The sequence below is a fragment of the Bufo gargarizans genome, chromosome 3 (genome assembly GCF_014858855.1).
Source record: "Bufo gargarizans isolate SCDJY-AF-19 chromosome 3, ASM1485885v1, whole genome shotgun sequence".
NCBI classification, from domain to species: Eukaryota; Metazoa; Chordata; class Amphibia; order Anura; family Bufonidae; genus Bufo; species Bufo gargarizans.
In genome coordinates, this window is record NC_058082.1 from 204,664,897 (window position 1) to 204,682,178 (window position 17,282).

Consider the following 17,282-nt stretch of genomic DNA (forward strand, 5'->3'; position numbering starts at 1 on the left):
AATCTACAGAAAAAAATTAGCAGATTTTTTATTTTACTTTTTTTGAAAAATAAACTTATTTTCTCACTCGTATCATTAGAGGACACAGGATCGTGGGTATAGCTGCTACAGGGTAAGGCTAAGCATCCGGGTTGCTCTAGGCCCTCTAACTCCCGTTTTCACTCCTTTCACCTCTTCTCCGGCACACGCCCATCGGCAGGGGCGCCACCGAGGGTTTCCAGTCAGGAGCAGAAGAGAAAACTGTCCTTTAAACCCCTACTGGCTTGCTCCCGCGAGCAAAACCCGCCCGCGCCACTGCCAATAGATAATCTTCAGTATAAAGGGGCCTTTTCGGGTGTTTTTTTTTTTTTTTTCCTTTTCCCAGCCGCCCAGGGACCGAGTTCGGGCCGCCGCCTTTTTTCAGGCATTGCAGTCCCTTCTCACTCGGGGAGTGATCTCTCTTGTTCCACTACCGGAGCAGTTCACAGGTCGTTCCTAAGAGGGATCCGTTCGCCCAGTTCTAGACTTCAAGTTGCTGAACTAGTTTGTCAGGGTCCAGCACTTCAGGATGGAGTCTCTCTGCTCTGTGGTTGCCTCTCTGTAACGGGACGCAGGAGACATTCGGGACGCGTACCTGCACGTTCCCATTGCTCCCGTGCACCAGCGTTTTCTTCGCTTTGCGGTAGAGTCTCACCGCTACCAGTTCTTGGCTCTACTCTTTGGCCTAGTAACAGCACCGCAAGTATTTACGAAAGTGCTCGCTCCTCTCCTTGCCTTTCTCCGTTCCAAGGGCATCACCCTGATCCCCTATCTGGACGGCATCCTCGTCAAGGCTGCGACCTTCGGTCAGAACGAGGACAGTTTACACATCACCCTGGATGCCCTGGCACGTTTTGGCTGGTCAGCTCTGCATCCCAGCAGGTGGATTACTTTCCTCGGCATAATCCTCGACACGACAGCAGCAACAGTCCGCCTCCCCCCGGACAAGTGGTTATCCCATCTTCGGTCCGTTCATCTTCTCCTCTGACGCAGACGTCTATCAAACCGGTTTTGCATGCGTGTGTTGGGAACAATGGTCTCTTCCTTCGAGGCGCTCCCATTTGCACAATTTAACACTCGTCCTTTCCAGCGGGCGTTCTTGTCTTCCTGGGACAAGACATCACCCTTCACCCGCAGGTGCGGTCAGACCTCAGGTGGTGGCTCTCAATTCCAACCCTGGTCTCTGGCAAATCCTTTCTTCCGGTCTTGTGGTCGGTCATCACCACTGATGCCAGCCTCCTCAGATGGGGCGGAATCTTCCCACCTCGGACAGTCCAAGGCAAATGGTCTCTGTTGGAATCCAGACTGCCCATCAACATCCTGGAACTTCGAGCTATCCATTTGTCCCTGCTTCATTGGACTCCTCTCCTGAGGGGACGGCTGGTCTGGATATAGTCAGACAATGCCACAGCAGTGGCATACATCAATTATCAAGGGGGAACCCGCAGTCGGGCGGTGATGGCAGATTCTGCCAAGAGTTTGAAGTGAGCGGAGGAACATGTACTAGCTCTATCGACAGTCTACATTCCAGGAGTGGAAAATTGGATAGCAGACTTCCTCAGGTGAAAGACCGTGGACCCCGGCGAGTGGTCGCTGCACCCAGAGGTGTTCAACTCCATTGGGGCCATCTGGATGTTGATCTGATGGCATCCAGGATCAACCACAAGCTTTCTACCTTCATTTCACGGACAAGAGATTCCCGGGCGTGCGCAGTAGACGCACTGGTAGCCCAATGGGACTGCTTTTCCCTCCTGTAAATCTCCCCTCCTCTCCTACTCCGGGTCATTCGCAGAATCAAGAGGGAGGTCATCCAGACAATTCTCATCGCTCCGGATTGGCCGCACCAAGCCTGTTACACCAATCTTATCCTTCTTCTGGGAGACCCTCCGTGGCTTCTTCTGCGCAGGGATTACCTTCTCTCTCAGGGACCCGTCTTCCACCAGCATTTAGAATCGCTACGTTTGACGGCGTGGCTATTGAGACCGCCATACTGAAGCAGCGGGGTTTCTCCGACTGAGTCATTCACACTATGATTAAGGCCAGGAAGCCAACGTCATCCACGATATCACAGGACTTGGAAATCTTTCCTGTGTTTCTGTGCAGACCGTCGCCTCCCACCGCTCCGTTTTTCCCTTACCACAATTCTGTCCTTTTTGCAAATGGGGCTGGATCTGGGTCTTAGTTCTCTACAGGGGCAGGTGTCAGCGCTTACAATCTTTTTCCTGCGACCTCTGGCGCAAAAGGCCCCAGTTAAGACCTCTCTCCAAGGGGTGGCTCACACTGTCCCTCCTTATCGCCCCCCTTTACCCTCTTGGGATTTGAACCTTGTGCTTGGTTCTCTCCAATCAGCTAATTTCAAGCCTCTTGACCTTCTTTCCTGGAAAGTGGCCTTTCTGGTGGTGGTGACCTCCATTATATGCATGTCGGAATTGGCGGCGCTCTCCTGTAGGGAGCCCTTTCTTTTGCACCAAGAAAGGCGGTGCTTCGCCCTGTGCCTTCCTTACTTCCGAAGGTAGTCTCTGCCTTCCATGTCAACGAGGACATCGTTGTCCCTCGCCTTCACATCCTAGGGAATGGGCCCTCCACCAGCTGGACGTGATTCATGCCCTACGGATTTATCTGCTTCTGAGTCGTTTCGGCGTACCGACTCACTGTTTGTTTTCCTGAGGGTCCTCGCAAGGGTTTGGCAGTCTCCAAAGGACCGATTGCCAGGTGGATCCGCTTGGCCATTGCCGAGGCGTATTGCTACCGGGGCAAGGCTCCGCCCCTCCGTATCACGGCTCATTCGACCAGGGTGGTGGGCGTTTCTTGGGCCCGTTTACACCAGGCTTCCACTTTACAGTTGTGTAAAGCGGCAACCTGGTCTTCCTTGCACGTGTTCACCAAGTTCTACCAGGTGCATACCTTTGCATCTGCAAACGCCGCTGTGGGCCGCAAGGTCTTGCGGGCTACGATGTCTTAGGCTCCCGCAGCTTTGACTTCCATGGGCATGTGGTTTCTCCTTCCCGTGGACTGCTTTGGGATGTCCCACGGTCCCATGTCCCCCAATGAAACGAGCGACAAAACGAGATTTTTGTGGACTCATCTGTAAAATCCTTCTCGCTGAGTTTATTGGGGGACACAGCTCCCACCCTTTGTTCTCTAATTTTGCCACAGGTGACTAGTGGGGTCCTCAATTCTGGGTTCGGACCCACTGGTCATTGTTATGTTATTTCATTTCTGATTTCTTTTCCTCCTATTGCTTGTGCACAAACTGATAGGCTCTCTCCAGGCTGGAGGGGGTATAGCCGGTGGGAGGAGTTAACACTTTTTAGCCTAATGGCGCCTCCTAGCAGCAGCTATACCCACGGTCCTGTGTCCCCCAATGAACTCAGTGAGAGAGATTTTACAGGTGAGTCCACAAAAATCTTGTTATTTACTAAATTTACCATCAGACACAATTGATATTGCTCTGCAGAACAATGCACTATGTTGGACTAGCGTATATTCTAAAGTGTATTAAAGGGGTTGTCCAGGATTAGAGAAAACATGACTGCCCGATTCCAAAAACAGCTCCACACCTGTTAATGGGTTGTTTCTGGGGTCAATGGGGTACTTTATCCTTTTTATTGTCTCTACCTTTTGAGAAATACACATAGAAGAGATTGTTAGTGACACTATCAAGATACGGCTTCAACATTTCTTAAGACCCCTTTACACTGCTCAATTGAGAAGACGATAGTCGGCAAGGAAGCGTTTCTTCCCGACAATCGCCTGCTCTTTTGTGGAGGATACCACTGCTATTACATGCAGTGATCTCCTCCACAGGATGAAGAGGGGTGATCGCTAGTGCCATCCCCATACAGAATCATTGTTTGCAGCAGCAGAGCATGTTTAGATGGCACGATCTGCTGCCGGCAAATTATGATTTTGGTGATCACATAAAATATCATATTACTGGATGAACAAGCATTTTGCTCGTTCATTAAGTGATCGGCAGCACCTTTACAGATTATCACTAATGAGCGTTCCTATAAATGATTGTTAGTGATTATCTGGATGATGTTCGGCCAGTATAAAGGAACCTCAGTCTTCCGATCTGAGCTCTCCATTTGGTTACCATGACATCCTAGAACCTGCTGAAAGTTCCTAGGCCTGGCACAGCTCAGCAAGGCACAGCTCAGCAGGTAGAGCATCAAACTCCCATACACCATAATAGATCAGACCCGCAGAATAAGGATGTCTTGTCATTTTTAGCACACAGTGAAAGCTGTAATATACAAACCCAAAAATTCTTGTCAGAACTTAGTTTTTTTTTTCAGTTTCAATTCACCCCACAAAGAATTTTGTTTCCGGTTTTCGAATACAAGACTTGGTGTCACTAAAAATGGAACGGAAAATTAAAAAAGTTATGGCTATTGGAATGTGGGGAGGAAATAATGAAAATTAACTAAGTCCTTAAAATTAAGGGGTTAAGCTGCCATGCACTGTGTGTTCTGGCACCTTTCTATAATAGCTGACATTTACTTTTTCAGCAGTGTGCACTACAGTAGCTCTTCTGTGGAGTTGGACCAGACAGGCTTGTCCTCACTCTGGCGCTTCCTACCGCAGTGTAGCAGTGATTGGTGGGCATACCCTTTCTTTATCTATGGCCCACTGGTGTCAGATGCTCCACAATTAATAATTGTTGCTATCACGATCGGCGTAACTGTCACATACGTGACACGGAGGGAGGAAAAGAGGGAGGCCCTGCCCTAGTGAGAGGGAAGGTGGTGACCCCTGACTCACCTTGCGGCTGGCGCCTGGCTGCCCTGTCGTCCCTAGACGGGTTCCTCACCCGTACGCCGATCACGTGCCTAAAACCCTGGCTTTCCCTAGGATGAGCCCTAGATAGTGAACAGGGCGGTGGGAACACTAGTCCGCACCACTAGCTCTAAAGGAAAACACCAAGGGGAGGACAGACAATACAAACTAAACATATAATCCCAGGTGGGCAACAACAGGAGACAACAAAAGCCCAACAGGGATCCGGAGGGTAGCACTCTGGAACAACAACCAGATTCTCAGCTCCAGTGGGTCAGCATAGATGTCCAGGCAGGAAGCTCTATAACTGGCAACAAGAGAAGTGTGAGAGGAGAATATAAGGAGTTTGGGAGTGGCAGACAAGAAACAGCTGAGGAGGAGAAGCTACGGATCCCTGAGTGAGACAAAAAGGATAGCAAGGCAAACACAGAAAACAAACACTAAGAAACACTGTGATCTTTAGACATAGAGCGCGCAGCCACCCGCTGCGACTTCCTGACCCCGGGTATAACGGAGTCAGACGTGGCTCTTGACACCCTCGTGACAGTTACCCCCCCTTTCACGAGGGGCCTCCGGACACTCAGGACCAGGTCTCTCCGGATGAGAGACATGGAAAGCCTGAATCAACCTGTTGGCGTTTACCTCTGACGCTGGAACCCACATTCTTTCCTCGGGACCGTAACCCCTCCAATGCACCAGATACTGAAGAGAGCGGCGGACCCGACGAGAATCAACAATTCTGGATATTTGAAACTCCAGATTACCATCCACAACAACAGGAGGAGGTGGCAGCGGTGATGGTTCTAGTGGTGGAACATACTTCTTGAGCAACGACTTATGGAAGACGTTATGGATCTTAAAAGTCTGAGGTAGCTCCAGGCGAAAAGCCACAGGGTTAATGACGGCTACAATTTTATAAGGACCAATGAACCTAGGACCCAGTTTCCAAGAGGGAACCTTCAACTTAATATTCCTAGTAGACAACCACACATAGTCATTCACTCCTAGGTCCGGACCTGGCGACCGTTTCTTATCGGCCATGCATTTGTATTTACCACTCATATTTTTCAAGTTAGCTTGCACCTTCTGCCATACCGATGAAAGCGATGAAGAAAACCGTTCCTCTTCGGGAACCCCAGAAGACCCCCCCTCTTTGAAAGTACAAAATTGGGGATGAAAACCGTATGCACCAAGAAATGGTGACTTGCCAGTGGATTCCTGACGGCGATTATTTATGGCAAACTCGGCTAATGGTAAATATGATGACCACACCTCTTGGTTTTCAGACGCAAAACACCTTAAATATGTTTCTAGGTTTTGGTTGGTACGCTCAGTCTGTCCATTCGACTGAGGATGGAAAGCTGAGGAAAAGGATAAGTGTACCCCTAAACGGGTACAAAAAGCTTTCCAAAACTTAGAAATAAACTGAGTTCCCCGATCCGAAACCACATCGGAAGGGACCCCGTGAAGCTTCACGATTTCACTGATAAACACCTGAGCAAGAGTCTTAGCATTAGGAAGTGCGGGTAGCGCAATAAAGTGTACCATTTTGCTAAACCTGTCTACTACTACCAATATAACTGTTTTACCCGCAGACAAAGGTAAGTCAGTGATGAAATCCATTGATAGATGTGTCCATGGTCTATTGGGGATGAAAAGTGGCAATAAAGACCCTGCTGGACGTGTATGAGAGACTTTCGCGCGTGCACAAGTAGAACAAGTAGACACGAAATCTATTACATCCTGACGCAACCTTGGCCACCAAAAACGACGAGACAATAGCTCCAAGGTTGCTTTACTACCCGGGTGCCCAGCAAGTGCCGAATTATGATGTTCCTTCAATAACTCAAGACGCAGGTTTAACGGTACAAACAATTTCTCTGAGGGGCAAGAGGCCGGGGCGTCCCCCTGGGCCTCTAACACCTTTCCCTCTAGAACAGAGTGTACAGCAGAGACAACCACTCCTCTTTGTAAAATAGGTACCGGATCACTAACATTACCCCCTCCAGGGAAACTACGAGACAATGCGTCTGCCTTGGTATTTTTTGCCCCAGGACGATAGGTGATTACAAAGTTAAATCTGGTAAAGAATAGCGACCACCTAGCTTGTCTAGGGGTGAGACGCTTAGCCGATTCTAGGTACAGAAGGTTTTTGTGATCCGTAATTACCGTGACGGGGTGGATTGCTCCCTCTAAGAAGTGACGCCACTCTTCAAACGCCAGTTTAATCACCAACAGTTCCCTATTTCCAATATCATAGTTCTTTTCTGCTGCAGATAATTTTTTGGAAAAGAAAGCGCAAGGACGCCATTTGCCAGGAGACGGACCCTGAGACAATACAGCCCCCACTCCCACCTCTGACGCATCAACTTCAACAATAAAAGGCTGGGAGACATCAGGTTGAATTAGGACAGGTGCCGAGGTAAATCTCTCTTTTAGAGAGGAAAATGCAATTTTAGCGGCGTCAGACCATTTAGAAAAATCAGTCCCCTTCCTAGTCATGTCAGTAAGGGGTTTAACGATCACTGAATAATTTTTAATAAACTTTCTGTAGAAATTTGCGAAACCCAAAAACCGTTGTAGAGCTTTAAGGTTCTCAGGAAGATCCCAATCTAAAATTGCCTGGACCTTCCCAGGATCCATACGGAAACCTGAAGCAGATAATAGATATCCCAGGAATTGTATTTCCTGAACGGCGAAGACACATTTTTCAATTTTCGCATATAATTTATTCGTCCGTAGGACCTGCAGTACTTGCCTGACATGTACTTCATGTGTTTTCAGATCAGCCGAATAAATTAAGATATCATCTAGGTATATGACTACAAACCTGCCGATGAGATGACTAAAAATATCATTAACGAAATGTTGGAAGACAGCAGGGGCATTGGTCAGACCGAAAGGCATGACTAAATTTTCGTAATGCCCCTCAGGGGTGTTAAAAGCTGTCTTCCACTCATCCCCTTCCTTGATACGAATCAGATTGTAGGCCCCCCTAAGATCAAGTTTGGAGAACCACCTAGCACCCGCAATCTGATTAAAAAGGTCAGGAATGAGAGGAAGAGGGTATGGGTCTCGGACGGTTATCCGGTTTAGCTCACGGAAATCTAGGCAAGGACGCAGGCCCCCATCTTTCTTTTTAACAAAGAAAAACCCTGCAGCCACGGGTGAAGAAGAGGGTCTGATGTGTCCCTTGGCCAGACTCTCGGAGATATAATCTTTCATGGCTTGTCTCTCGGGACCCGAAAGATTATACAACCTGGACTTGGGTAATTTTGCACCGGGAATCAGGTTAACCGGGCAATCATAAGGACGATGAGGTGGTAGCTTCTGACAACCCTTTTCAGAAAAAACGTCCTCAAAGTCCGAAATAAATGTAGGTAGGGAAGCTATGGAGGCGATTAAGCAATTGTTATTTAAGCAATTCTCTCTGCAATGCTCACTCCACTCCAATATCTCCCTGGCCTGCCAATCCACCACTGGATTGTGCGCTACCAACCAGGGAAGACCCAATACCACAGGAGAGGGAAGGCCCTCCAGAACGTAACATGAAAGACGCTCCTTATGGTGGTCCCCTACCCGAAGATGTAAGTTATGGACAACGTGAGTGAGGTTTCTCTGAGACAGAGGAGCAGAGTCAATAGCGAATATGGGAATGGGTCTCTGCAGCGTACAGAGAGACAAACCCATAGTGCGGGCAAAATGGGCATCTATCAAATTTACCCCTGCACCACTGTCTAGAAAAAAACAAATAGACTCCGTCTTAACACCAAAAACAATAACCGCTGGCAACACAAATTGAGATGTTCGTATGGAGGAAACGTATACCCCCCGGCTGACATCCTCCACACAGCCTGGGGTTAGTAGTTTTCCGACGGTCTTTTGTTTTTGGGAAAGGAGGGACAGACATTAATGAAATGACCCTTCCCCCCACAGAAAAAACAAGCCCCCCACCTACGGCGAACCTCAGGAGGACGGACCTGACGAGAAGTTCCTCCTAGCTGCATAGGCTCATCCAAGTCAGTACAGACTAACTGCTGCTTGGGAGAGGTTACCGATTGCTCAGGAATTTTCGATCTCTCCCTAAGACGTCTATCTATCCTGATAGAGAGGGACATAACAGCATCAAGGGAAAGGGGGGTCTCATACAGCGCCAGCGCATCCTTAACCCTTTCAGATAACCCAGAGCAGAACTGACTCCTGAGAGCCGGGTCGTTCCACTGAGTATCCGTAGCCCACCTGCGGAACTCTGAGCAATATTCCTCTGCTGGCCGATCTCCCTGTAGGAGTCTCCGTAACTTCGACTCAGCCAGGGCGACACGGTCAGGGTCATCATATATGAGACCCAAAGCCCCAAAAAATCCCTCCACTGACCGGAGAGCCTGGGAACCAGGGGGTAACGAGAACGCCCAGGATTGCGGGTCCCCCTGAAGCAGGGAAATAACAATCCCCACCCGCTGTTCTTCATTACCTGAGGAGTAAGGGCGCAGCTTAAAATATAATTTGCAGGCCTCACGGAACAACACAAATTTGTCCCTTCCCCCAGAGAATCTGTCAGGAAGAACAACCTTGGGTTCTGTAACAACCTGGTTACCCATAGCAACCGCTGGGCTTACGGTCTGCTGCATTTGCTGCTGCTGTTGGAGGACAGACGCCTTCAATCCTGCCACCTCCAAAGACAGGCCTTGAAGCTGTTTTGCCAAAGCAGCAATAGGATCCATATTGGATTCTAAGTAGAGAAAAAAAAAAATTATATATATATTTTTTTTTTTCTCAAAAAAAAAATAAGGGCCAGTTATAATATCACGATCGGCGTAACTGTCACATACGTGACACGGAGGGAGGAAAAGAGGGAGGCCCTGCCCTAGTGAGAGGGAAGGTGGTGACCCCTGACTCACCCTGCGGCTGGCGCCTGGCTGCCCTGTCGTCCCTAGACGGGTTCCTCACCCGTACGCCGATCACGTGCCTAAAACCCTGGCTTTCCCTAGGATGAGCCCTAGATAGTGAACAGGGCGGTGGGAACACTAGTCCGCACCACTAGCTCTAAAGGAAAACACCAAGGGGAGGACAGACAATACAAACTAAACATATAATCCCAGGTGGGCAACAACAGGAGACAACAAAAGCCCAACAGGGATCCGGAGGGTAGCACTCTGGAACAACAACCAGATTCTCAGCTCCAGTGGGTCAGCATAGATGTCCAGGCAGGAAGCTCTATAACTGGCAACAAGAGAAGTGTGAGAGGAGAATATAAGGAGTTTGGGAGTGGCAGACAAGAAACAGCTGAGGAGGAGAAGCTACGGATCCCTGAGTGAGACAAAAAGGATAGCAAGGCAAACACAGAAAACAAACACTAAGAAACACCGTGATCTTTAGACATAGAGCGCGCAGCCACCCGCTGCGACTTCCTGACCCCGGGTATAACGGAGTCAGACGTGGCTCTTGACACCCTCGTGACAGTTGCACATCTGTGCAGGTCCATGTGCCCAAACGGTTATCTACACCAGCAATGGAGGTGAGGTAGAGTTCCACTATAATCTATGCACGTTTTTAGAGTAGAATTGAATATGAATAAATGTGCGGGGGTTGACCGCTCATTCTCTACCCTGCTCAGCCCACTTTTTCTAAAAGTGGTGATGCTCTAAACCCCCAAAAAGCAGCAACATTTTGTAAAACCATGGTGTGCACCAAACTTCACAACTTTTGATGCCAGTTTTTTGGGCATACGGAGGATGATAAATGTCTCTAATAGTATTAGTGTTCTCTTGAGCAGCAATTTCTATCAAAGCTGAAATCTTTGTTTTTCTTTAAATGATGAATATAAAAGTTGTAGTGGAAGTTTTTAGCCAACTGGTAAAATATGGCTCTTAATACACGACAAGAGAGTTCTACTTAATATCTAGCTTTTGATAAGTAAAGTAACACTGATCTCTACAGGAGCAGCTGAAAGACAAGAAGATGTTTAATTTCGTAAAGTTTGACTGTAAAGTCGAGGCCTGGAAACCAAACCTGGTAGAGGTTAATGAAGAAAACATGAAAGAGGCCTGGTGCTGGATTAAGGAGCTTCAGGTAACATAATCACCTGTATTCACACAATATATACAATATTTCATCTCAAAATGATCATTCTGAACTATAAAAAGGAAAATTTCTTCGGATAACTTCTAGATAAAGATAATGGTGACGTACAGCATCCTGAAGAGGGGTCCGAGTCCTGGCATCCCTGTTAATCAGCTGTGCTCGCCGGAGCTCTGATGAACTCTGTGGGCTCCTAGTAGCTTCACAAGCACAGTGCCGTACATTGTATAGTGGCTGTGCTTGGTATTGCAGCTCAACCCCATTGACTTGAATGGGGCTAAGCTGCAACTAGTGCAACGTCCAATGGCATGGGTCAATGATAGACGGGGTGGACAGTCATGGATTCTGATCTGTCCCTATACCTGGCCCTAGGCTCGGCAACCCTGCCTAGGAACGGAATAGCCGCCCTGATAAGGACGATCCCGTGTTCTGGAACCTCCTAGTGGGTCCTGAATTGACCCTATGGTGTAGGTGAGTCCCTATTCCGGGGCCTACTCTAGGTACACAGAACAAAAAGAAATGAATTACAGTATAAAGAGCAATGGACCACCCACACTCATGGATGCTGCATCTCGTGGGTGGACAAATGCTTGCAAAGATTACGTCATAAAAGGTGCACAGACAACCACATGTGTGATTATCTATGAGTCTACATATCATCAGATAAACAATATCAATGTGTAGCCTTCACACACCATAATTAATGTGTGATGTTCATACACTAAGAATTGCCGTACACATTTGTACATGCCAATGTATAGTTAAGATATATACACACACGCTAGGCACCAGGAGCACTGCCTCCTAAGTTGGTGGCATACAGTCAGGTGCCAAAGTCCAACGCATTTCACCCTAATTGATTGCCGGGTTCCTCAGGGGACATATTTTAGTACAATGCTGTTTTTTGGCATCGGTAAGAGGTAGCGAAGCAGTCAGCAGGGCCCTCAATTATGATGACACAGTTTGACCAGATCATTTACTAGTCTATTAAGTTTAATCATTGAATAGCTTTAAAGGGTCAGATATAACAACCATGTTAGAGAACCTTTGAGAGGCACAAAGTGAGTAAGTCACTCGCCATAGTGGGTATAGAGCATGAGGTACAGACTCCCACAAGGATATACAGGCTCATGCAAACATAAATGGTTCCCACATAGATAATCGGAGTGACGACCTCCTAAGACAATCACATATGTGCGATAACATGTGTGATAGACATAAAGATAGCAAACAAGTAACCAGATACTACTTGCGTGTCCGGATACAGCTAAGGAGGCCCCAGACTGTCCGTGGGGTTAGCAGTATGTCCACTATCACTCCAGCCGTAGCCCGTGTACACACTATTGGGGGCAGAAAAAGTAATCAACATTATAAGCCAGATAAGGCCATAGACACCAACCTGTTACAGGTGAAAAGAACCCCCAATTCTCTGAGGAACTCACGGATAATGGTGCCTCACTGGTCCTGTGTGTGAGGTCGCCATGCAGAGAAACCTATCCTGTTTAAATCGCCCACACTCAGTTAATGGTGGGAGGGGCCGGACATCTACAGCCTATCCCTGTCCAGGCCTTGGTTGGGCGTGGACCTGTGATGTAAAATGCTCAGTAACGCCCATAATGGGTGTGTCTGTCTCACTGAGTAGGTTTCTCTAAAGAGCTTAGACTGAATGCAGCTAGAAATGCTTACAAAACTGCTGCAAATACTGGGGGGCATTTATTAAGGGTCTTACGACTATTTTAGTTGTAAAAATAGTCGCAGGGTCCTTTTTTGATTGGCCGTGCAACAATATTTAGTGGCCTGGCCTTTTTTATGCTATGTTGGCATAAATATTGGTGAAAAACTACTCCAGGGACTGGAGTAGTTTTTACGCCAGGTGCATGGACTAAGTTGATGCGTCTAATTTAGGATGAGGAGTACGCCTCATCATAAACCAGCCAAATCATACAGCAGCGTTGGGAAAATCTGAGACGGGCGTAAAGAGCCAAACTTAGCAAATGACCCCCTCTATGTGTAAATCTATCTTTAGAGCGGATTGATTTGAGGTCGGCTGACATCGCCCTGGATATTTTATTTTACCTTCTACTGGATCATATAGCTTGCTCTGACTGAGATGGAAGGGTTGAGTGTGTCAGTTTAGAAGTGGTTTCACCAACATAGACTTTCACGGCCTAATAACTGGATGGTTTAGGCAATCACCTATTTCTGTATCTCCTAATCAAAGGGGAGCTACCATACAAGCTAGCATTCATTTCACCTGGGTCATTGGAATATGTTCAACAGGCTTTAGGGGTTTATGGCTACACAGTGACATGTGCAACATTTCATGTAATGTATTTCAGTGGTGTCACAATGTAACATGCTACAACTGCAACCCAACAATCGCAAAAAAATCCATCCAAATTGGATTTTTGGTGACTTTCGCTACGTCATTGCAGCATGCAGCGGCATGTACGTCTACATGGCGACACATATCACCATATAGACGTGCCCTAAAGCCTCTGGATGTAAGCAGTGAATGAGTCTATTTACTGACAACAAGCAGAAATCCTATAGTATAAGGAAATAAAATAAAATCTATAAGAAAGTTTGAAAACTTTCAATTATACAATGAAACACAAGCTTTTGCAGAGAATTTATCATTCTTAGTGTGTAACTTTTCTGGTGGGAAATTGTCACATGTTCTAGGACACATCTGTTATGCGCAGAATTCTGCGGCAGTTATCCCCCTATGCCACATTTCTCCACTTTGGTGTTGTATTTTTAAGGACAAGTTTAGTGTTTAGATCTCTTTGATGGCACATTTACTATGTGCGACTTTTGCAAAAATCGCAAAAAGTCGCATCTCCACGCCAAGCAAACCCTGATGTTTTTCCACTGACAGTGGCGAAAACACATCACACTTGCGCCAAATTGAATAAAATCCAGCGTGATTTCATAAATTTGGCACAGCAACACAAACCTAGATAGACTTAAAAGGGTTCTGCAGTTTTTCTTTCTGATGATCTATCTTGTGGCCAAGCCCTCTTCCATTGAATGGAGTTTAGCCGTGCCCAGGCCAGTGATACTAGTAATGACGTCACTGGACCTGTGGTAAACAGAGAGAAGGCCATGGCGCTACTGGAGCGCCACTGCCTTCTCAAACAGCTGATCGGCGGGGGTCCCGGGTGTCGGACCCCAGCCGATCAGATGCTAATGATCTATCCAGAGGATGGATCATCAGAAAGAAAAACTGCAGAACCCCTTTAATAAAACTGACACCAAAATCACCTTTACAATGCAGTAACACTCTTCTAAGTATATTAGTAGTAATTCCTTTTCTTACTAAAGTATGAGATAATGTTGCGATCTATTTCACCTAAAGCAGAATTTCAGTTGATTAGATGGATGTATTTGCTTCAGACATGACAGAGAATACACTTTGCTCATTCACTGATATACAGTCCTGTGCAAAAGTTTTAGGCCGGTATGGAAAAAATGTTCCAAAGTAAGAATGTTTTAAAAAATAAAAGTGTTAATAGTTTTTTTTATTCGTTAACAAAATGCTAAGTGATTGAACAAAAGAGAAATCTAAATCAAATCAATATTTGATAACACTTACATCTTCTAGTTACACTTGCGGATTTTGAGTCTCCACTGCCTGCCCTGACCTCGGCCTGATCCCTCAGTATTCCGTACCGTTGTCTCTTGTCCCCTGTGGATTAGCTGTCAGTTGAACAGAGTCTACTTCAAGAGGTAGTGGTCTTGTGGTTCCCCTGCAGTGAAGCCCAGATCAAAGAGTGAAGACCGGGGGGGCCACTTAGATAACACTCTTGGGAGTAGCCCCAAGCCAGATTTGTTCAAGTGACACAGTGAGTTCACACCCACTGTGTAACAAAGAACAAGGAGTCCTGGAAGTGATCATATGGCCCCCACAGAGCCATGATGGCAATATCATTGAGTCTGTCTGGGATTACATGAAGATATAGAAGAATTTGAGCAAGACTACATCCACAGAAGATCTGTGGCTACTTCTCAAAGATGTTTGGAACAACCTCCCTGCTGAGTTCCTTCAAAAACTGTGTGCAAGTGTACCTAGAAGAAGTGATGCTGTTTTGAAGGCAAAGGGTGGTCACTATAAATATTGATTTGATTTACATTGCTATTTTGTTCTTTGACTGTGCATTTTTGTTAATTAATAAAAAATAAAGTATTTTTAAGGCATTTCTACTTTCAGGCATTTTTCCACATCTGCTTAAAACTGTTACACAATAGTGTACACCAACAGATACCTGATCCTGCATACAGCTAGAATAATAACTATGAAAATATAAACCAGTGTATGTGTTATATCTATTATTCATTCCAAGACTTTTCTAGATTTGTATATGGTGCCAAATTATTTTATTATACTCCATATATTTTCTCCTTTTATAATACACGTATACATGCAGACCCTTTTCCCACGCATATGTACACACAATCGCTATGCATACACATTTTATCCTTTCAGCCTCTCTGAAGGGGTCCATCCGAAACCATAATAAACCAATCTAACCTGACCAATCACATTCTGGCCAAATTTTGATTTCTTGTTAACAAGGAAAGGAGCAGAGTGAAAGGATAACCACCTGCAGGATCAGGCTACACAGGTGTTGATTGTAGTCTGTAACCATGGAGTACCACAGGTACTCTACTGAAGCTAAATTGGTGGGTAATTTTTAATGAAGAACATACTTCATATACTTTTACATACTTCATTATACTTATACTTTATTTTACATACTTTGGAGCAATAAAAATTGTTGCAGTTTGTTCAAAATAATTAATATGCCTGAGAAATACAATTATCTTTATATTATTTTCTGGTTGGTGGACAAAATGTTCAGTTTAATAAGATTGAAAGATGTGACACGTATTTCTTAACTTTTCCATTTAAAGGTTGGCAGTTCAACAAATACCTTGAAGGCTCTCCAGGTTGCCCTCACTGACAGTAATACCCAGGCAGTTTACCTGCTTACTGATGGGAGACCCGATCAGGTACTAACAATGTAGCTAAATGTACCATTATAAATAGTAGATCATAGCGACCAGCTGTGTGTCATGGTCAGTCCAGTAGACAGCCTATTCATTCTGGATCTGTTCTTTAACTTGAAACTTCCTCATGGGTGTATGGACTTCTGGACAATGTGCTGGTTGCTTCCTCAGGTTAGTCTCCATTAGCAATAGATGACTTGGAAATTCCTCCTGGACGATAGGCAGAAGCAAAATCATTCACCAGAGGTCAGGGCTGGTAGAATTCATGCAAGTTGGGTAAACAGGCATGGATAAGGGCAGGCAGTGATCAGATAGTATAGCAAGGAACAATCCAAGTCTTAAGTAAAGGAAAAGACCACCTTAACAAAAACATGGAAGCCAAAAAGACCTTGTTACTGAGACAAAGATGGGATGTCAGAGACAATGTGTAGGGGGAAACTTCTCCAGCTGCATTTCTCTGACTGGGTAGATATTGATATTTAGTTGTTGTCCACTTGCCACTTGCGATAAAGAAGTCTACCATTTCTGGTTCTTCTTCAAATAAACGTCATTTGTCTCACAAACAGCAAAGATTTAAAACAGAGAGGCGCTAGACATTTACAAGGATAGTAAAGGAGATTAAGAGTGGAAAACAGAAATAAGCCTAGGAGACAGAGACTGCCCAACCACAGAGGATGGTCAAGAAAGTCTGGCTTCTTGCCAGAACCAAGGAACTTTTAATCCATTTTGTGGGTATTTGCCACTTGGGCGTTTTGCGTAAAAATTTTGCACATTAGACATATTTCGTACATTAATATCAGGAGTTAAATGCATTATTGACTACAATGGTTTTGTTGTGTATGGTGCTGTCTCTGACCATCCCAACTGCTTTTTCTGAATGAGGCTTCATTTTGCTGCCTCCTTAAAGGGGTTTTCTGAAATTTTTTATTTATTTTTTACTGATAACCTAGCCTCATGATAGGTCATCAGTTTTTGATCGGTGAGGGTTCGACACCTGGGACTCCCGCCGATCAGGTGTTTCGAAAAGACACCGCCGTTCCTGTGAGAGCCGCAGCCTTCTCTCTGCTTTTTCTAGGCCAGTGATGTCACGTTCATTGTTCACGTGGCCTAGGGGCCAGTCTCCTGTCAGTCAGATGGCTCAGTATATTGATCCCAAAAATTAAGAGGCCATGATATCCCCTTCCCAGTTTTACCAGATGCATCAACACTCTTGTTTGTGTGCTGTGTATCATATTGCTGTTCATCTCCGTTAAAGTGCAATTACAAGAACAGGAAGGAGCTGTAGCACTTTTTGTCTCTCATGATTGATGAGGGTCTTTGCCAGGGTCGGACTGGCCCACCAGAGTACCAGAGGCTCCTGCAATGGGCCCAAGCTCTGACAATAATGGACC

The 17,282-nt window shown here is 46.0% G+C and overlaps 1 protein-coding gene across 2 annotated transcripts in view; it reads left to right on the forward strand.

The window, feature by feature from the left end:
- The window catches only part of VWA3B (von Willebrand factor A domain containing 3B), a 161,527-nt gene that overhangs the window by 26,278 nt on the left and 117,967 nt on the right, over positions 1-17,282 (forward strand). For both annotated transcript variants that reach the window (XM_044286819.1, XM_044286820.1), the window contains exons 12-13: positions 10,738-10,869; positions 15,796-15,894. In XM_044286819.1, the coding sequence (XP_044142754.1) occupies positions 10,738-10,869; positions 15,796-15,894 (231 nt within the window). The remainder of the gene's footprint in view (positions 1-10,737; positions 10,870-15,795; positions 15,895-17,282) is intronic.